The sequence below is a fragment of the Xyrauchen texanus genome, chromosome 3 (assembly GCF_025860055.1).
Source record: "Xyrauchen texanus isolate HMW12.3.18 chromosome 3, RBS_HiC_50CHRs, whole genome shotgun sequence".
Lineage (NCBI taxonomy): Eukaryota > Metazoa > Chordata > Actinopteri > Cypriniformes > Catostomidae > Xyrauchen > Xyrauchen texanus.
Genome location: NC_068278.1, coordinates 20,378,929 through 20,402,025, shown reverse-complemented (window position 1 = coordinate 20,402,025; position 23,097 = coordinate 20,378,929). Strand labels below are relative to the sequence as shown.

The 23,097-nt window shown below is 36.5% G+C and overlaps 2 protein-coding genes across 2 annotated transcripts; both read right to left on the bottom strand.

The window, feature by feature from the left end:
• Window positions 1-1,598: 1,598 nt before the first annotated feature.
• card9 (caspase recruitment domain family, member 9) lies at window positions 1,599-8,813 on the bottom strand. The gene is made up of 12 exons (XM_052109458.1): window positions 8,532-8,813; window positions 8,241-8,378; window positions 7,826-8,151; window positions 6,377-6,556; window positions 4,201-4,332; window positions 3,907-4,032; window positions 3,575-3,763; window positions 3,330-3,365; window positions 3,178-3,226; window positions 3,000-3,043; window positions 2,165-2,250; window positions 1,599-2,013 (listed from the first exon to the last, which is right to left on the bottom strand). The coding sequence occupies exons 1-12, from the start codon at window positions 8,731-8,733 to the stop codon at window positions 1,920-1,922; spliced, it is 1,602 nt and encodes a 533-aa protein (XP_051965418.1). The 5' UTR covers window positions 8,734-8,813; the 3' UTR covers window positions 1,599-1,919.
• A 9,447-nt stretch (window positions 8,814-18,260) lies between these two features.
• Window positions 18,261-23,097, bottom strand: LOC127630820 (endosome-associated-trafficking regulator 1-like). The gene is made up of 8 exons (XM_052108630.1): window positions 22,815-23,097; window positions 22,585-22,682; window positions 21,082-21,474; window positions 20,372-20,445; window positions 20,050-20,161; window positions 19,828-19,890; window positions 18,987-19,126; window positions 18,261-18,829 (listed from the first exon to the last, which is right to left on the bottom strand). Exons 1-8 carry the CDS (start codon window positions 22,852-22,854, stop codon window positions 18,745-18,747), a joined length of 1,005 nt encoding a protein of 334 aa, XP_051964590.1. The 5' UTR covers window positions 22,855-23,097; the 3' UTR covers window positions 18,261-18,744.

Genomic DNA, 23,097 nt, shown 5'->3' with positions numbered 1-23,097 from the left:
AAAGCGTCTCGTTGCTATGACAACCACGTAAGCGACGCAAGCAGGCTAAAAAGGTCCAATGAGAGGTGATCACAAGAGTTACTCGGTCCGTTTGACAAGGTGTTTTCATCACATACATGTAATTTACTTTAGTTACGTTTCAAATGAAAGGAATAGAACATTAGTTTCATTTTCTAAAAAAATGTAAATTCTCTCATCTTTTACTCACACTCATGCATCCCAGATGTGTATGACTTTCTTTCTTCTGGTGAATGGGGTCCAACACTTTGAAGGTCCAAAAAGCACATAAAGGCAGCATTAAAGTAATCCATACGACTCCGGTGCTTTAATTCATAGCTGCGTCAGAAACCGCGTACTGTCATAATGTCATAGTATGTAGTGTGTTTGATGAAAGACGCACTTGTCGGCCGGCAAAACAGATCGTTCTTTTAGTTATGCATGCGAGTAGTATGAATAGATTTCAGACATACTTCATCCAGGGATGAGGGCATAATCTCCTGACCCGTATATATAACGTAAGAACAACAACCGCGAAAACTATCTACAATGGTTTTGTTCAACAAGCACTTTTTAAGCCAGGGGTGTTGCAATCATTTCAAAATTGAGGGGGGCAGAACGATTAGCGCAAGACGAGCATAAATATAAATTTTTAAGGCTCCCAATCGATTAAATAATTTTATTGAAATAATTACATGACTGACCAGTGAATTTTAACTTTTGCATTTACACATTTGCCCTGTGAAAAAGTGTGGGGGACAAACATTGGTTTTATTGAAAGTGAGGGGAACATGTCCTATGCATACCCTGCATATTCTACGGCCATGATTTAAGCACAAGGAATTATTATCTTGGTATATATAGCATTTACAACTGAGAAGAGGCGCCTTGCGATTAAATTCTGTTCCTTTAAGCCCAGTTTTTGGATCATGACATTGCCTCAGCTCCCGAGGGATTATGGGATCGCTAAGTGTCCAGTCAATCCGCACTTCAAAATCTTGACGGAAATAGTAGGTCATCTTGGTATTTCTCGCTTAATGCTTCATGAATACTGTGGATTCGGAGATACTACTCCATTGGCATATTGTTTTTGGCATACTACATAGAAGGGAAGTATGGATATTTGTATGCAGTGATTGTCTTCTGAAGTGATCCAATTAGTTTTGGGTGAGAACAGACGTCAAGATTTATAGTAAAGGAGTTTTATTTTGGTTTGTTCTCACCCAAAACCCATTGGGTCACATCAGAAGACCATTTGAGTTACTTTTATGCAGCATTTCTGTGCTTTTTGGAGTGTAAACATTTTGGTCACCATTCACTTGTATTGTATGCACCTACAGAGCTGAGATATTCTTCTAAAAATTGCATTAGTGTATGGGATGGCATGATGATGAGTAAATTATGGGAGAATTTTCCTTTTTGGGTGAACTATTCCTTTAAGTCGTCAAACATGAGCCATATTTCCTGTTTAATCTTTCTTATGTTCAGGTGAAACAGCTTTCATTAACAACACAAAAACAGGTATAACAACAACTGTTAAAAAGTCATATGATACAATATCATAAAACTAATCATATCATATGTTTATTATCATTTGAGGACTGCTGTAAAATGCATAAATTAATTAAAAAAAGCAACAAATATTTGGACATGAATTTTGGATGTCATTTTAAAGTTCAAAGAAATTTCATGAAACAATATAGAAAACAAATGCACTATGTTGTATCATGTACATTGTACGAACAGATAATGATTCATATACTACATACTGTACAGTACAAATAAATAAGAGAAACTTTGTCAGATTAGACTCATCAACAATATCAGTTACTGACTGAAAATACTTTTAGAGTAAGAAAACTATGATAGTCAAATATGTGATGTCTTCAGAACAGGCCACATTTCTTGTCCAAAGCAGTGTGTCACATCCCATCTGTATCACTCCCAGTAGTGTTGTCCAGGTTGGACTGCACATTCTCTTTAACTGTGAACCTTTTGGTTCTTAGTGCACGTTTCCTGTCATAATACCACATTAGGAGCATTTCTTTAGAACCAAGAGATAAGTTCTATACAGAAACATATTGTTCACAAAAGTGATTATTACAACTCATTGGGCTATGACATGATGGTTAGATTAAAAGCGATTATAAAAGAATAAAAGACCAACCTCCTGTAATAGAAGTTGCATCGTCCTCTAATTTTGCTGTTAGTTAATATGTCTTCCTCAGGAAAAATTTCCGGAAACAAACAAGACTGCAGGAATGAAAAACACATGCCACTATCATTGATGTATAAACATCTTCTTTTCTATTGACATATCAGATCAAAACAACAAGAATGGGGATATTATTAAAGGGATAGTTCGCCCCAAAAATGTAATTCTCTCTTCATTTACTCACCCTCATGCCATACCAGATATGTATGACTTTCTTTCTTCTGCTGAACACAAACAAAGGTTTTTAGAATATCTCAGCTCTGTAGTTCCTTACAAGGCTGGTGACCAAAACGTTGAAGCTTCTGAAGGTATTCAGTTGGTTTTGGATGAGAACAGACCAAAATGTAACACATTTTTCACAGTATTTCTTGCCATTGCAGTCTCTAGGCAAGATCCTGATTACAATTCTTAGTGCTAGATGGTGCTATAGGAAGTGTAATAGAGCTTGAAATCATGATCATTAAGGAGACTGCTGTCAGGCTGTATAGTGAATGAGGAGATATATATTACGGTCTGTTCTCACCCAAAACCAACTGGATCGCTTCTGAAGACATGAATTATAACACTGGAGTTGTATGGATTACTTTTATGATGACTTTATGTGCTTTTTGGAGATTTAAAGGCCTTGCATTGCATTAACCAACAAAGCTTTGTTTGTGTCCTGCAGAAGAAAGTCATACACATCTGGGATGGCATGATGGTGAGTAAATGATGAGAGAATTTTCATTTTTAGGCGAACTATCCATTTAAGCCCTTTTATTTTTTCAAATGGGAAAAAGATGCCTACATTGTACTCCCCAGATGTTTGGCTCTGTGACTCTTCACTCATGTCTGTGTGAGGATTAAAGGAACAATGTTCAAAAAAGAAAACATTGTTGACATTGCTCATGCGACTACACGTATGTCACATTTAGATCAACCAATTAATTTTAGCATGATATGGGAGGAAAAATAGACAGAATTACCCTTTTCACACCTCTCTCTGCACTCCTCCTCACTAGTCTGACTTTTCAGCTGTGAATAAAATGTAAGCAAAAAGTTTAATGAATAAAAATAATACATAATATTGCAGTGAATTCTGAATGGTGTTTTGTTTGAATTTACATAATAAAATTACCTCAAACGAACTCAGCAAGGAACTGTCTTCTGAGTTCTGAGGGATAAAAAGTAATTAACACCATACAAATCATTGTATAAACCATTACTCAATGGCTGTACATTTTCTGCCTATAAATAATATTCCTATGTCAGACCGACAAACAGGAAGCCTAACTCATCAGGCAAACTAATGTTTCATTTGTGCCATTAATACATAGAACGCTCACTCTGTGTAGCAAATGCGTGGTTTTTAAGCATGCGTACCACTTGAATTGGGGTTTTCTGTTTACGGAGTTTTGCTTGAAGAGCAAGAACTTCGCCTTGAGTTCGGAACAACTTGACTTGAAGTTCATCATAGCGCTCTCCCATCTCCCGGATCTGTTTGCGATACTGGTCCTTGTCTTGAAGGTTTTTTGAGTTCTCCAAATGGTAATCCTCTCTCGTAGAAATAGCCTATCAAAAGGGATGTGTCAAATAATTGTGGGGGGGGGGGGGGCTACTGTGCCACAAAATCATAGAAGAACTTAGTGGGCCCTCCACTTCATCAGAGGGCCCAAGACAATGTTTAAGGTGGTCCCCCCACACAATAACATTACCATGTCTCTTTCTTTGATGACCTCTTCCAGCTGCTTCAGGATGTCTTCCATTCGGTCACGATACATTGTGGAGTCCTTCTTTAACATTGTGCACTTCAGTTCCAACTCATCTTTCTCCTCTCGATACTAAAATACAAAAAACACAATGACACAAAATATAAAAAATATAGATACTGACTATCTGAAAACAATTTCATACTATTTCATATTAATAATTAAAATGAAATTTACTGTGAACCCAGGTCTTATCTAAAAAACTATTTAACAGTCTGCATTTATAAAAAGAGAGGCTACCTTATCACGTAGCTTCTCTACATCATGGAGATCTCTGCGAATATTGTAGACGTCATTCACCAGCTCTTGGTATTGAGCCTGACTCTGTTGCTTAAAATCCTCTAAGGACTGTGGATCAAGATTTTCATGCTCCTTTAGGGAAAAACATTATTGTGTTTAATTGATATTATATTCAGCTATCCTGAATGTCTAAGACAGTGGTTCTTAACTTTATTGATTCCAAGGTCACCTATTGTCCAATACAATATTCGATCCCCTCCCTTCTCAAAAGTGTCACTAGATTAAAATAAATAATCATGATTCATTTCATGATTCCAGATGTTTCAGATATGGTCAGTCATCTTTTTGTGTGTGTGTGTGTTTTTTACATTTACATTTAGATATATTATTTTTAAAGAGACGGTTCGACAAAAAAATTAAGTGTGACTTTATTTCTTCTGCAGAACACAACAAAGATTTTTAGAAGATATTTCAGCTCTGTAGGTCAATATAATGCAACTGAATGGTGACCAAAACTTTAAAGTTCCAAAAAGCACATAAACACAACATAAAAGTAATCCATAAGACTCCAGTAGTTTAATCAATGTCTTCAGAAGCCATCCAATCAGTTTTGGGTGAAAAAGACCAAAATGTAACTAATTTGTCACTGTGCGTCTTGCCATTGCAGTCTCTGTCATGATCATTATTTCAAGATCAAGTACATTTCCTAGTGCTTGATGCATCCGCAGAGCGTTAGATGGCATTAGGAATTGTAATCAAGCTTGAAATAATGATCATATACACTCACCTAAAGGATTATTAGGAACACCTGTTCAATTTCTCATTAATGCAATTATCTAATCAACCAATCACATGGCAGTTGCTTCAATGCATTTAGGGGGGTGGTCCTGGTCAAGACAATCTCCTGAACTCCAAACTGAATTTCAGAATGGGAAAGAAAGGTGATTTAAGCAATTTTGAGCGTGGCATGTTTGTTGGTGCCAGACGGGCCGGTATGAGTATTTCACAATCTGCTCAGTTACTGGGATTTTCACGCACAACCATTTCTAGGGTTTACAAAGAATGGTGTGAAAAGGGAAAAACATCCAGTATGCGGCAGTCCTGTGGGCGAAAATGCCTTGTTGATGCTAGAGGTCAGAGGAGAATGGGCCGACTGATTCAAGCTGATAGAAGAGCAACTTTGACTGAAATAACCACTCATTACAACCGAGGTATGCAGCAAAGCATTTGTGAAGCCACAACACGCACAACCTTGAGGCGGATGGGCTACAACAGCAGAAGACCCCATCGGGTACCACTCATCTCCACTACAAATAGGAAAAAGAGGCTACAATTTGCAAGAGCTCATCAAAATTGGACAGTTGAAGACTGGAAAAATGTTGCCTGGTCTGATGAGTCTCGATTTCTGTTGAGACATTCAGATGGTAGAGTCAGAATTTGGCGTAAACAGAATGAGAACATGGATCCATCATGCCTTGTTACCACTGTGCAGGCTGGTGGTGGTGGTGTAATTGTGTGGGGGATGTTTTCTTGTCACACTTTAGGCCCCTTAGTGCCAATTGGGCATCGTTTAAATGCCACGGCCTACCTAAGCATTGTTTCTGACCATGTCCATCCCTTTATGGCCCCCATGTACCCATTCTCTGATGGCTACTTCCAGCAGGATAATGCACCATGTCACAAAGCTCGAATCATTTCAAATTGTTTTCTTGAACATGACAATGCGTTCACTGTACTAAAATGGCCCCCACAGTCACCAGATCTCAACCCAATAGAGCATCTTTGGGATGTGGTGGAACGGGAGCTTCGTGCCCTGGATGTGCATCCCACAAATCTCCATCAACTGCAAGATGCTATCCTATCAATATGGGCCAACATTTCTAAAGAATGCTTTCAGCACCTTGTTGAATCAATGCCACGTAGAATTAAAAGGGGGTCAAACACAGTATTAGTATGGTGTTCCTAATAATCCTTTAGGTGAGTGTACATCTAGGATGGCATGTGGTTGAGTAAATTATTACTTTTGGGGTGAACTATTCCTTTAATTTAACTTATTTTACATGGTTTTGATTGATTTCATGGCCCCATTGGAGGTTTGCTGAGACTCTGACCCCCTGGATGAAAACCACTGATCTATGACAGCCATGGCAACAGTGAACTACTAAAACGTATTTACCTTGGAAGCACTTTCAAGCTCTTGTATACGGGCAGTGAGGAGATCATTTTCCCTCTGCATCTGCCAAATCATCTCTTGACTCGGCCTCTGCTCCATTGCATTTTTCAAGGTTATTGTCTTTTTACGTTGAATCTTTGAGTCACTCTCTGCATTCATTAAGCTGTGCTTTAGTCTCTCAATCTAATGAAAAGGAAAGAAAAGGCAGTGAGAAAGAAAAAAGACACAATAAAATTACATTAATTTTGAAGAATTAGGTTTACTTATTTAACACTTTCTCTTAGACTTTGCCCTTTCCCAGTTAACATGCTCTTCCCAATACCTGACATACAATGGCACTCACAGATATCAACACCATAGTTAATCCCATAGGGGTGATTATACAATTTTAGTCTTAGCCCGTTACCTGGATTTGGTGGAATATTTTGTACTTTAAGTGCGAGAAGTCACAAGTTCGATCCTTGCTCAACTGACAAATTTGTAATAAATCAATTACAATGTCATCTGTTTGTCAGTAAATACGTCTCAGTAACAGTGGCGTATTTAACTGCACTTTATAAACTGTCCAGTAAGTGAAAGAATAGTGTTTGGTGTAAAAAGCCCCCCTTTTGCAGGAACTGAAGGCCCCATATAAAAAAAAATATATAACATTTTCTGTAAATTATTCCTTTATAACTTATCTGGTCACCAATTACTTTACATTTTCAATGTAATAATGATACAATAATTATTTGTATCATTATTTTATTTCAGTTCATTTCAAGTGTCCTGCCTGCAGTGTGACAGACTTATGAGAGTTACTCAAAACAGCAATCAACTACAAATTACTAATTACTTATCTAAAATTGTAATTAGCCTACTTCTATATAAAAAAAAATAGATTGCTAATTACATTTACTTTTTTAAAACTCTTAACTTAAGTTTGTTTTTACGCTCAATGAATTCAAATAATGTCTAGCCTATATTTCTTCATTGTTGCACACATTCACACGAATGACCAGAAGTTTCTCACTTAAAATGACTTGTCACAGAAACACAGAGTTTGTCCTACACAGTATAATCATTAATGGTTTAATGTAATCTACATAAATAATAACATTTTAGAAAAACGTGTCACCCAAGTAATAAGGCTACATAAAATTAATTGACTAAAATAAAGGTCAGTACCTGTAATCTGATTACAAGAATTTCAAATGTAATGTAGCTATTGTTCTACCTTTTTTTGTACTAAGTAATTAGATTACAGATAATTTTATCCCCAACACGTGAATATTAAATGCCCTCCGAAATGCATTTGAGACGGATTGCAATCCGATCGCTCAGACCACTTTAGGACGTGGTTTGAGACGCATTCCAGATGTAACTGGTTACAAGTATTCCATGCAGTTATGACTGTAGGAGACCCATTATGTAAATGTAATGAAAACATGTGCTGATATATACATATATCACCTCCAGCTGGAGGTCTCGGTTGCTCATGAGCGCACAGTTCTTCTCTTCGCTCAGTCGGGTCAGATCGTGCATCAGTCGGTAATTCTCGTCTCTCAGTTTACGCGCCTCCTCGCAAACATGCGCGCGCTCCTCTCGCATACGCTGCACGCGCTCCTGCTGCTTGTGCAGCTCAGTCTCGCACAGCTGCAGCTGGCGGATGGTGTTCAGCTGCTCCGCCGCCTGCGCAGACATCTCGCGCCTCGCCCTCCGCTCGTCCTGTGCGAGCTTCTGTAGGCGAGACACCTCGCTCATGAGGAACTGAGTGAGTCCGCATTCCCCGGCTGTGTCTGAGGGGACAGACACAGAGCTACTTCAACATGTTTTTCATAAAACCATTAGGGGGTCATACACCGCCTCCCATTAATAGCCTACTCACCAATAAGTATGGAGAAGACCCGAGCAGGTTCTTTGCCGGTGATTTTGCGGTACACGTCTGGATAATCAAGCTCAAGACTTTCTAGAAATGCCTCGTATCCTTTCAGTCCAGTTCTTTGTAAAATGTCCAGCAGCACACCTAAGAGCGAATACATTTAGACATTCCTCAAGTAGTCTATGCAGTTAAAATAATGTCGCTTTACTAAACATAACACTTCAGATTATAGGCTACTTCAGCTCGTCGTTTGAAATCCTGACAGTTGAATTGAATAGGTTGTCTGTCTACTCTTACCAACTTTTCGCCGTCTGATAACCAGACTGGGGTCGTTGTAGATCTGTTCCTCATCTTCACTGCTCAGCACCTTACACTGTCTCAGATAAGGCGTTATCCTGGAGGGCTCAATGGTCTTGATGAGAAGCATTCTGTAATCCTCCAGCTGTGCCCAGCACTCATCATCATCCTCCATCTCAAAACCGCCTGGGCCATCAGACATGACTAGAACTGTCTCTTGGCTTGAAATGTGTTGTTTGAAAGCTCCTTGTAAGGCTAAACTACACTACACGTCTAACTCAGATAAACAGCTTCAGGAAATGAAGTTCATCCAGCACTGTGGCACAAGTTCCCTTTTCCAGTTATCAGTTCTTACAATTTCCCTCTATTACATAATAAATTGTACAGTGCAATGCAATACTCTGTGTGTGTGTTTGCTTGCGTGAATGAATACATCAAATTGAAACTGAAGATCCAGCCAACTGGATACAGTATTTGGTCTTTATGACTTTATGAATACATTATTTTAACTCTTAAACGCATACCTCGAATATTCAGTGACCTGGGACACCATTTCACCCCTGCACTTCATCCATTTTATGGAGCTGTGCCCAAACCTATTTAGTATTCCTCAATCTTTCTCTTATAAATAGTGCAACACATTTTTGTTTTTTAAATAATGGCTTAAGTACCAAAAGTGTCATTAGGGTCAGACACTAGGCATATAAGAGTGTTGGTTTTTCTTTTGCACTTCCATAAATCATATTTCTATGATTATTCCATATCAATATCTATCACATGATATCTATTTCTTTGTTTATTACAAGATAAATTAGTATTATATCTTTATTTTCTGTGCAACAATGGTGGATTATCATCATTTCACATACATATTATACATGCTAGTTCTTGCTCAAGGTGGCACTGTCGTTTCAGTGATTTATATTTCCTATTTGATAAAGAAACAATGTGGAAATAAACTATAGCAAGTACAACACATGAACAGTATGATTTGGGTATACCTATTGAAATTACTACTGAAGTTAAGCATCTATTTGGACACAATAAGTGCCTGAGCATATACTAATGTGTAACTTAACAATGTGTGTTTGACAGCCAGTTGCGTCTCATTAAATTTCAGAGTGAAAGTAATGAATCCTGTTCTAGATTTGTTGCATTTTCTCTTTGATACATTAAAAATGAAACATCTAAACTGGTTCCCACTTCCTCTATACCAAACCTGAACCTTTGTCTTCAAAATATTTGGAAAATCTGGGCATTTTTGTAGATCCATTTGTAATAGATATACAGTAAATGCCGGAGTCTCTAAAGACCCCAATATACAAGTGTGTTTGGTGAAACTAAGGGTTAAATGTCCTTTTATCTTTAGCCTACATCGATAACAAAACCAACAGAGACACTCATGTGTCACATATTAAGAGCACTGTGTATTTGAATACCTCGAATCATCACAAATGACCAATTACTAATTTCATGGACCAACAATTGATACTCCGTTCAAAGAAAGCATACTAAAAACCCAATGTTTCTTTCCGTTTTACCACTTTACATGTTTAAGACAATTCATGGAGCCTTACGCAGACCTATAACTAAATACCTGGCAAATTACAAATAATATCCAGCATTTTGGTATCCACTGTACCAAAATAATTACTGTAATATGAAAAAGATTTTAAAATGTTATTGTAATTATAAGGACTTTGATTCTCTTGTAGAATTAAAATTATAAACTACACACACGGAGCACTTAGGTACACCTACTTATTCATGCGATTATCTAATCAGCCAATCATGTGGCAGCAGTGCAATGGATAAAATCATATACAGGTCAGGAGCTTCAATTAATGTTCATATCAACCATCAGAATGATGATGATCATGATTGTTGGTGACACACAGGCTGGTTTGTGTATTTCTGTAACTCCTGATCTCTTGGGATTTTCATGCATGGTGCCAAAAACAAAAAACATCCACTTAGTGGCAGTTCTGCAGACGGAAACTCTTTGTTGATGAGAGAGGTCAACGGAGAATGGTCAGACTAGAGCTGACAAAGGCTACAGTAACACAGATAACCACTCTGTACAACATGTTAAAACCTTGAGGCGGATGGGCTACAACAGTGGAAGACCATATCAGGCATTTTATTAGGACCATAATAAAGTGATCAGTGCGTGTAACATTAAAACATTACTAAATGTCATACAAATACAAGGAATTTTTATTCAACAAAACAAAAATAACAGCAACAAAATGGTCATATACACAATAATTTAAGAATAATTTAACAACAGTCAAGTGTAAAATTTCTAAGCTTATTAATATTTTCAGAAAATTACCAGAACATATTTTGGAATATTCTTAACTAAATATATGCATAGTATAAAATAACTTTCATATATCGGTGCAATGAGGCAAATCTATAATTCTATGTTTAATGTTGTCTAAAAATCCTTAAAAAAATATAGACATTTAGATAAGAAGCAACATATATTATATTTAGACTTGCTTTAAGAGAATGTATCTTAAATACAAGTGTATTTTGTAAATAAATGTATTTTACTGCGAGTGCAGTAAAGACAAAATATACTTATATTCAAGATCTATTCTCTAAAAGCAAGTCTAAATATCTTATATGCCGCTTCTCAGGTGAATGCTTCTTTTTTAAAGGATTTTTTATATTATATTCAACATTCTCAGATAACAATTTTTTTCTTCTGCAGTATAGTTGCTGAAGTAAATGTACATTGTTTTTAAGGAGTTTTCAATATTTATTTTGGGAAAACAAGCCAAAACAAAAACAAATCATAAACGTGTTTTGTTGCAGTGTATAATGGGGCGAAGACTACCCGCTCTCACCTTTCTGTTCGCTTCAATCCATCTTTAACTCACAAAAAAACAAACTCCCTCTTATTAATAAAGCTGCATATTGCCAATTTTCTTGATAAGAAATGCACAGTGACATATATATTATGATTCAATAAGTCGCAAGCCATCATGTTATAATCTAGCTGCAGCAAGCGCGTGCTTGAGGGTCGAGCATCCCCGTGACAGAATCTGTACCAGCCAGATGAAGTTTCAATCTCTCCCCCTTAGATCGGGACATTCGTGCTACTCATAAAAGAGGTGCTGACCGCACAGGCAAATGCCAGTTTCGGAGTTTGTAGTTATTTACATGATCTGCTTCTGTATTATTTAAACTTTATTAAAGCTATAACACATGAAATATAACTGCATTAAAGATGTAACTCCGGGATGTTTCCTTTTAAGAGCTCGACATGCAAGTTTTGCATCAGCGACACGGCAGATCCAGCTCCGCTTATTCCACAATGAGAATGCATCTGTATTTAGTTATTTAGTATTTTTGCATTATAATTCCCTCATACTTTGTGATCTACATCACCTGAAGCTGTTTGGAAGGTTTGCATCTGGACTGTGAGTACAGTAATTCTTCCTTTCCTCAGTCAGAAGTGAACTGCAGTGATGCTCTCGCACGTAAACATTAGAGATTTTCATTTCATCATTAGAGCATCAATACTCGTGGAGCTTCCCAGGCCCCCATCATCATTGGAGTTTAATGTGATCTCATGGTATATTAAATGAGATCAAACATTTTCATTGTCGTATAGTCATTTGTCGAACAATTTTTTATTGTTGACATTGCCAATAACATCAACTAAACGTTTCAGCCCTAATTTGCTCAAGCGCACTAATAAATGCAGGGCGGTGTGTTCATGTTGACTTATCTTAGGACCGGTTTACACTTCATGCATTTTCACTGATCAGATAGCTATCCGATCATGAAAAGACTAGATGTAAATGCCCTCCGAAATGCATTTGAGACGGATTGCAATCCGATCGCTCAGACCACTTTGGGACGTGGTTTGAGATGCATTCCAGATGTAACTGGTTAAGTCTAAATGCATCTGGCTGTTGCAGTCACATGTGTAAAATTTACCCCGCCCAAACAGTGCTACATCAGCATGGGAAGAATGCGAAACATAACAGCTGTTACCGAATATTTGCATTGGGCTTACGTTGCAGTAAATAAAAACAAAGAAAGAGATGAATGTAGTAGGAGAGGCAGACCTTTTTTCCTCATTTATTTGATGCAGATCACTGATGAAACTAAACACTTATAAACACTAAACACAATGAGCGCTGCTAACGCCCATGACATGTCTTATCTAAGAGAAGCCCTGAGGGGAAAAACATAGTCAGTCCACCCATACACAGACACACACTTGGAATCAAATAATAAAGCACATCTTTTCAATTCACTGCCCGGAATGCCTATAGCGCTGGAATTGAAGATCGGATTTATATCCATTTGGCAGAGACACATTGATGTGTCCAAGTTTAAATGAAATGAGCTTTTTCCAATCGGATCAATAAAAACCCATGAAGTGGCCAAGTAAAAGTAGGCCCTTAACTGACTAAATAATGTAAACAGAATTAGTTGTCGGCCTCAAGAAAAGTGGAACTCTAGGTCACACCTACTGATTACGTGGACCAATTGCAGTAAGAAGGTGTTTAGCAGCCGGAAAGAAGCTTTCCTAAATGATTGCCCAGTTAGCTGTTACAAACCACTGAAACACCTTTTTGGCCAGATTTTGTTCGAAATGACATCACAAATGTTCATTTTCGATTTCGTTAAATGAATGAATTTAGTCTGAAATGGGTCATACCGGTCACAACATGCGCCATCTGTCCTGCCTGGCACCTCCATTTTGATTTTTCACCATTCTTTGAGGCCATATTTTGCAACAGCCTAACGCAACAACTGAGACGAGAGCAAAATTTTGTGGAAAAACTTGAAAACATGGTTGTATGATTCTGACAGACTTTAAAACAGAAACGTCTGTCTTCCATGATGGAAATGGGTTATCTGGAGCAAAAGCTATGCACTCATTTCCTCTCATTTATTTTAGCAGTTTTAAATGAAAGTAGATTTATCCAAAATAATGTTCTCATACCTCATCCTCTTCTTTGGACCAAGGGCCTTTCTTTATAGAGGGATCGAGAACAGACATCCAGTGGTAGGCTAGCTGTGATGCATCCTGGCCCACCATAAAATATGACACTATAGAGCTCAAAATAATACAAATACAGTATATAGCCACAATATGATGCATAGTTGCTTTCAAAATACAATTTATAGGAATATTCCGGGATCAATACAAGTTAAGTTCAATCAACAGCATTTGTGGCATAATGTTGATTACCACAAAAAAAAAAAAATTTTTGCAAAACAAAAAGAAGCAAAAATCAGGATTACAGTGAGGCACTTAAAATGGAAGTGAATGTGGCCAATATTTGGAGGGTTTAAAGGCAAAAATGTGAAGCTTATAATTAGTAAAGCACTTACATTCATTCTTCTGTTAAAATGTGTGTATTATTTGAGCTGTAAAGTAGTTTAAATTGTAATTTTTGTGATTGTTTTAGGGTTTACAGTGATACGTCGTCATGGCAACTAAGTTGTAAAATCGACTATAACTTTACACAGAAAAGGTTAGTTATTTTATCACACTAAAATCATGTTAACACACATATTGTTTATGTCTTGTGGATATAATTTTGAAACAGTATGTATTTTAACATAGTGTTTTACAGACTGGCCCCATTTCACTTATAAAACATTGCAAGTGCCTCACTGTAACTCACTGAGCATTTTTTTAAGAAAAGGTGGGACAAGTCAAAATGTATTTTTGTGGTAATACACATTATGCCAAAAATTCTGTTGATTGAGCTTAACTTGTATTGAACCCGGAATATTCCTTTAAGTAAATGAAATGTCAGCATATGGGATGAGCATTTTACATCAACATAACTGTCTAGCTCATGTTTAGACAGACCAACAATATTTTTTATATTTATTTGACAGTCATCATCTGGAACTCTTCACATCTGCAGAAGAGAGTGTGTTTCAAAAGCATAGACAACTTGTTATATTAAAATATATTATTATAATTAAATTTCACCATGAAATTCTGCACATGACATACAGCAACAGAGAAAGCATTAAAAGCATAAGATTACATGTTTACTGATAGTGGCACCTGGTGGCCAAGGTTGGTACCGCATTGCTTTTTTTGAAGAGAAAAAAAAACATTTAAGACACAGGCTCAGGAAAAAAAATAAATTTTTTGAAGAGAGAGAAAAATATTTTTTTAAAGAGAAAAAAAATGTTTTGAAGAGAAAACCTTTGTGATGTGTCTGCCCAGAGTCATTACACTCACCACAAACACACACAATTTCCCCATAATTTTATCACAGTGATCAAATGATGGGGAAAGAACCCATTAATGTCATTTGTTGTACAAAACAAGCGCAGATGGGACTTGTGACAGAAATGTGACTGTCTACTGGATGATTCATATTGTGGTGGATGAGAGTTTAAGACTCTTTGCACTGATTATGCAACCATATAAAAATGAATCAACTGACAGCACTAGATCAAACACACTGTGTCCACTCCATAAAATAATTAGCAAACCATGCTAATGAATGGTCAGATCAATATTAATTAATCTTTGTATCACATTAATGTTAAATTCTGCTTTGTAAAGACTGGTCTTTCATGATCAATTGTGACATTGTGATTATTTTATTCTATTGAGAGCCATAGATTTTAAGTAGGAATAAAAATAAACCTGCATGTAGTTAGGGGTAAAAAGTATACATTACTTTTATACATTAAAATACTTTATATCTGCCTTTATATTTTAGGGGTCCTTAAATATGAAAAAAAAAAAAAAAGTATAAAAACCCCTGGTGATCCTCAAGCATGATGCATTTCTGTCTCCAAGTACAAAAACTGCATTATATGAATGCTATTCTCAAACCGGAATGACTCAAGTATCCTTTAAACTAAAAATTTGTTTTGAACATACAAAGTTAACAATAATATTGTTTACCTGTCAAAATTACCATTGCAGGATTAGCGCCCAGTGTATTCTCTAATTCATCAATCTCTCTCTGAATCCGCTGGCGTTTTGATTCCAAGTCACCACTCTGCTTACAAATCAATTAAATAATTAAGAAAAACAATTTGTTTCATTTTTATAGGGTGAAAAGAGTATTCAGAGGGCTAGATTCTTACCTCGACCTCAACTGTAGGTCCACTGTCGTCAGAAGCATCATCTGCTGTGAGAAACATAAATGAACGTTAAACGTCTTTTCTGTAATTCACTGAATAAAAAAAAATGTCAAGTCCTACACTCAAAGGCTGTCTCAAAACCTAGTGAGCTGCCTGCCTGAACAGCATTTTAGGCATGTTTGGAACACACATGATGCCCAAAGTGTCAAGGCAGGCAGCTCACTAGGTTTTAAAATACAGCCACACTGTGGCATCTATTCTCTCACCACTGTTGCTGTCAGATGACAGTAGTCCTATGATGCTACTGTCTGCTCCCAGAAAATCCTCAATAGCCAAAATATGCCTCTGGATTATTTCCCTCTCAACAAGCAAGTCATTCAATGCCATGTTAAATAAAGCAGAACCTGAAAACACACATTTTTAAAGGATACTAACATCTTACATTTTGCCAGCATAATCACACTTATTTCAACTTTATTGCATTGACATAATTTTTAGCATGTTACCCACAGGGCAGTTTAGGTCTTTGTAAATCGTTTTACAAGATGTGTATTTAATGGCTGATTATCACTGCGATTTTAATGTGGCTATTTAATCTGTTAAGAATAATTCTGTCTTTGATCAAACTTCTGTACGATCATAGATAGTCATGCAAGTAAAACAACACAACCCTTATTTCACAATGCGTTTCTTTCTTACACAAAGGCCCTTCAAATTATGAAAAGTAAAAATGCATAAAATCTTTTTGAAATAATAGAAGAATATTATTTAAAAAAACAAACCCTAGCTTTTCTGCAATGCACTTTTGCACCTGATTTCAGTGTTATATTGCAAATATACATGATTGTTGCCATGTTGTTTGTACATGATGTAGTTTAATAATAAAAATAATTAAAAAAAACAACACACAACAACTATGAAGAGCGCGTAGTCAGTACGTCATGTACAAGGACTCTTCAAAATAAAAGTCCCAATTAGTAAGGAGGTCTGGGTAGCTCAGCGAGTATTGACGTCGACTACCTGCAGTCGCGAGTTCAAATTCAGGACGTGCTGAGTGACTCCAGCCAGAAATCCTAATGGCTCCTACACATTACACAACTTTCAAAGACGTCGTATTGTGGTACCGTTCATATTACAAAACTGTCTGTCTTGTCACTGAAGTCGTAGCGTTTTCAAAATACACATTACAAGACATTTCACTATTGAGGAATCCCCTATAACTCTCCCAGAGTACACAAGAGAAGTTATACGAAAACAAATGCATGATCATGTTATGCATTTCAGAATATGATGTGTATGTTTTTAATCTCATAAAGGCGTCATATATTTTATTGTTACAATATGAAAAAGTAGCTCCTACTGAAAATCAACCTATATGCTTACCTGAGAATTTGCAGTTTCTCTCCAAGTCTTCTCTTTCTCCACCCAGTTGTGGTACAGTTCAGAGCAAACATCAACATCCCGCCAATGTTCCTCCAATTTTTCTTCGGTCCAATGAGACTTTCTTGATACCGCAGCCATGCTAGTTGATGTTCTGTTGCAGGTACATCTGAACTCCTCTAACTGAAACTTACCGTGCCCCATTTATTGCTCTCTCATTGGCTGTAGGTCAACACTGCAGTTGTATTCAGTCAAAACTTGGAAAATTTGTATTTCCATTGTGGAATTTGGAGTCATAGACCGGTCCAGATATTTCACATTCTAGATATCTCGCTGACATCGGTGATTCTCTCAAATCGCGTCTTTGATAGTTCATATATTCCGATCTTCGCTCAAGGCAGCGAGCTCCGATTTGCCCACGATTTCAGGCTTTTGTTGGCGATCTCCACAAAACTGTCTGCAAGTGAAAATTGGGCTTAAAATAGTGTAGCGTAAACTCGGCATAGCAATCAAATTGGCCCAGTTGATAGGGATGGTAGAGTCACATGGGGTAACCTCCTTGTGGTCGCGATTAGTGGTTCTGCTCTCAATGGGGCGCATGGTTAAATTGTGGGTTGATCGCAGAGAATATCATGAGCCTCCACATGCTGAGAGTCTCTGCGTTGTCCTGCACAACCATGAAACAAGTCCATAAAATGCAAGTGAATGTTTGCCAAAACTTTGAAACTCCAAATATCACAAAGGCAGCATAAAAGTAATCCATATGATTCCAGGGGTTTAATCCATGTCCCCTGAAGCAATGAAACAGATCAATATTTAAGTAATATTTTACTATAACTCTCCAGTTTCACATTTTGAAAAAAATGGGCGTAAATATTGATGTTTCTCATGCACACCTATCACATTACTTCAGGAGACATGGATTAAATCACTTAAGTCGTATGGATTGCTTTTATGTGCTTTTTGGAGCTTCAAAATTCAGTCCACCATTCACCTGCATTGCATGGACCAACAGAGTTGAGATATTCTTCTAAAAATCTTTGTGTTCTGCATAAGAAAGGAAGTCATACACATCTGGGATGGCATGAGGGTGATTAATGATGAGAGAATTTTCATTTTTGGGTGAACGATCCCTTGAAGACATCTATCCTAAACAATCAAATATTAAAAAAAAAAAAAAAGCACAGCAAAGTGTATATATATATAGAATATTTATTTATTAGTAAAAGAGCATTATATGAAAATAAGGCACTTTATTCAACTCTGATTAGTAAAGTATTTTTTTTTAAACACAAATAACTAAAGCGTGTGTAAAGTAAAATTAAGAAATTGATAATCTGTCATATAATAGTATTTTAAGATAGGACTTCATTATTTAGGAGTCATTATTTAAATAAAAGTGCACAGTCTTGGTAAAGAATACTCACATACATTGCACAACAGATCTTAGATTTCATTGGTAATATCCCTAATAAATGCTCCTGTTAAAGCTTAATTTGTTTGCTATATTAAAAAGACATGCACATTTCAATCAATCTGAGTGGTCCAGCATGACAGGTAGACACATGGTTCATTGACTATAAAAGTGCCTAGCTCACCTAATTTTGAGTTTCAATAAAACCATGAAACTAATGAATGGGATAAATAATACGAAATACAAAGTACTAACGTCTGATTACAGTGACTTTATAGTGTATTGGACAAGGTGTTTGGATGCAAAAGGAAGCAATTAAAAATCTTAGTTATGAATCTCTGTGATCTTGTCAATTGATGTCAATAACTGGGATACAAGACACAGTGTATCTCTCCCTGTCAGCAGCTGCCTGTAAACAGAAAATGAGTAATTAAAACACATCCAGTACAATGATACTTTATATCAGTTGGATTAATTTACATGCCTGATGATTGTTGAAGGAATTGAATCTCTGATAGTGACAGCAGAAGAGCATGCTATAATTTATCAATAACTGTTAAACATACTTGATAGAGGTTTCTGCATCTTGAGCCGCTTTGTTAAGGTATTCAGAGGCCACTTGCGCATTGTGTCGCATCGTGGTTAAGGCAGTGGTTTGTCCACATCTAAGCCTCTCATTTTCACTTTTATATCCTTCAAGCTGGCTCTGAAAAAAATACAACCAGTTATAAATATAAAAAATAACCCCAAGAATGAAATAATGACATTAGAAGGGATAGTTCACCCAAAAATGGTGACCATCATGCCATCCCAGATGTGTATGACTGACTTTCAATATTCAAGAACAACATTAAGTCCTTTTGTACTATACATTCTCCTCCCTGCCCAGTAGGTGGCAATATGCACAGAGTGTAAATTGACAAAAACAAAAGAAAGTGGAAATTTATAGTAAAAATTATATAAATATTGATCCGTTTCTCACCCACACCTATCATATAACTTCTGTAGACATGTATTTAACCACTGAAGTCATATGGATTATTATTATATGCTGCCTTTATGTGCTTTTTGAAGCTTCAAAGTTCTGGCCACCATTCACTTGCAGTGTGAGGACCTACAGAGCTGATATATTCTAAAAATCTTAATTTATGTTCTGCAGAAGAAAAAGTCATAAACATTTGGGATGGCATAAGGGTGAGTAAATGAGAATTTTCATTTCTGGGTGAACTAACCCTTTAATATCTTGGAATAATTGAGGCTTTAATGGTGGATGAGATTTAATTTGAATAACAAGTAGTAAATATAATTGAATAACAGTAAATAAACTAGTGTTTAAATGTATCAAATTGTATAACCACACATATACAAGTCATTCAGTGTACTTGCGGGCATAGAAAGAAGTCAAACCTGGAGTTGTTGTATCTCTTGTTTCAATTTTGAAACACTGTTTTCAGCCTTGACTGCTCGCTTCTGTTTTGGAAAAAGAGGGTGAATTTGAATTTCCTGAACAATCCTTTAAAATGTATTTTTAAAGATTTACATTATAAAGAGGTTAAAAAAAGAAACATTACTTTTACTTAATTCAATAAAGTTACTCTGTCATATGAGTTCTATCACAAAGCTTATTACCGTCATTAACTGAAGATTTTGTTCTACTGACTGCACCATTGTCTCCAGAGCCTTAGCATCGCTCTCATCCTGCAACTTCTTGTTGTGCAGCTCCTCTGTGAGATGTTTGATCCTATTACAACCATGAAACACAATCATTAGAAATCACATCTAGAAAATAATTAGCAGATCAAATATTTATTGAATATATATTGAATTCTGAGTATTAATCTTAAGAAACAGATGCGTTTTCAAATACCAGAGTTGTTTCCTTCAGTCCATTAGCTCTAATGAACTCACATTCAGTAATGTGCAAACATCACATTCTGTATAAATGGCTTACCTTTCGGAGTCAGTTTCTGATCTTCTAAGGAGTTCTTTGACTTGCTTTCTAAGTAGAGAATTCTCTTCTTTTAGCTAAAACACATTAAAAATGTATAACATGCCTTGGAGTAAGTAAAAAAAATAAATAAATAAAAAATAATCATTATTTGCTTACCCTCATGTTGTTCTAATTCTGTGACTTTTTCTTCTTCAATCAAACACTAATGATGTTTTCAAACTGCTCTTCTCTATGCAATAAAAGCATACAATGAAGAGGGACTGTTGAGCTCCAAAAAGATCAATAAAGCACCATAAAAATAACAAATGTGCACAACTTATTTTCAATTAATTTAGGTCTGTTCCAAAGCTATCACATGTCTTCAGAAAACTTGGAATACAGCACACAAGTTGTATGAACTACATTCATGTTACGTTTATGGAGCTTTTTGTCCTTTTTTTGGATCTTGCAGCTATAAAAGCCATTGTATGAAAATGAGTTGCATGAAGATTCTTCAGAACTGCTCTTTTTGTGTTCAATAATGTTTTTTTTTAAAAAAGAAACCAGCATATGGGTTAGGAACAACATGACGCTTAGCAATTAATGGCAGAATTTTATTTTTTTGGGCAGGCTATTTCTTTAATAAACTTTCAAAGCATTTTGAAATTTTCACACACAATTGCCTCATGTATGTGCAAAAATTCATATCACGCACGTCGCACACTAAATACCTGATGGGGATTCCTTGTCCCATTTTCACCATTGCTTCTCTTAGGGTGGAAGGAAATATCAATCACTGAAGTCTCTTCATCACCCTCATAGCTTCCAGTGCTGCTTCTGACCAAATGGTTCTTTGGCAGGAAGTCAAACTTGGCCACTTCCCATTCGGTTATATTCCCTTCCCTCTCCTCACTGCACAGAGATGATTGCTCGGAGTATGCACTGCTGTCTAAAGTCCCACATGGTTCAAAGTCTTGAGCCTCTTCAGTCCCAGTCCATCCCTCCTCAGGTTCGCTCTCAGAAGGCTGTGAGAGGACAGAGGGGTCTGTGAAGAATTGCCCCATGGGAACAAAGCCTATAGAGGAGTTATAGTCCTTCTCAACTTGGTATGTGCCACCATATACCTTCAGAAAATCAGAGGAGAAACATTATCTAAAAAAAAGACAATTTAACTGCAACGAAATTTGTTGGCATGACATGTCAAGCAGTGCAAGTTTATAACCATTTTAAAGGGGTCATGAAATGGAGAATCAAATTTTCCTTGATATTTAGACTTACATTTCACAACTCAAATCTTTCTCCTCAGTCTAAAAAGAAAGTTAATAGTTGCCACCCTGCTGAAACTTCTTGTTTTGAAATCAGTCTGTTCGTGACGTCACGAAACATTGATCATTTGTATTTACACATCCCAAAACATACGCACCTTTGGCCCCGCCCACTGGCGTGCAATTCAAGTCAAGAGAGCAGGATTTGCGTGGCTAACTATTCCTAACATAACACCAAAGGGGACACATCTGGACTATTTTGCATTTTATTTGGACTATGTGTTCATTTTTTTCCCCGACTCATGACAGCATCGACAATGCAATTCAAGCTTTGCAAAGGAACTGTTATTGAAGGATGGGGCAGTTAAAAACACTTGGACTCTATCAAAAACGTAAGTATATTGATTCATTCATGAATATTTCAAATGTCATGACTGTTTGATTGAGGTTATGGTGCTGAGTATTAACGGTTGCGCTTGAGATGAACAGTTTAATATATTCGGATGCAATGTGTTGGATGTGCAATATGTGTAAACCCTGCAATTGTTTTTATAATTTTGAGGGGCTTGTTCATTTTCTACTGACTGAGTATGCTGAATTTAAGGGGCTGCATGATGTTAGCCAATCATAACAGTGGGTGTTAACGTTGAAGTTAAGGAGAAACTTGGTCCAAAACCGAGTGTTTCAGAAAGAGAGCCAAAAACAGGTTGGAAAATTATCATATATTACTAAATTGTGACTATTTTGGTGCAAAAAAAACCCCCAAAAAATAAAAAATTATAACATTATCATTGGACCTCAAGGAATATCATAAAATTATAAATAGCATTTCATGACCCCTTTAACCTAGTTCATCTCTACGTTATTTGTCAACTACCCAAGAATGTTATTTCCATACTTTAGGTATGTGTAATGTGCATTATTCTCATAAACAGATTCAACAGGAACTCTTGTCATGTTTTTGCTAACCTCATCCTCATCTGTAGTGCAGGACTGCTGGTTCTTGTTTCTGATGAACTCCTTGAAAGAAAAAGGATTCATCGCATCTACATCTTGCTTTGGCTCATCTAGAAGTACATGTACATGTTAACAAAATACATTAATGATATTAATAATAATATTTTGAGTATGTTACACCAGTTTCTAAACATCTATATACACAAGACAGATGAGAGAATGACCAGAATTCTGACACTTACCTTCTTCAATAATGAGCTTTTTCGTTTTGTGTTTGGCCATGTTAACTTACAGCCTATTCTGAAAGCTGTAACTTCTAAATACCTGAGCTCAACATCACACGGCTTGAAAGACGGCAAAACTATCGAGTACTGCACAAAACAAAATGTATTCCTAATAAACTGTTTCGTTTAACTCTAGTCAGTGTTGATTTTTCTGTCCAAAAACTCTAAATACTTTACTGTATTTGCTTAGAAACAGTACAATATCCTGCAAATTCTCATTCTCCACTTCTTCAGTCAGACA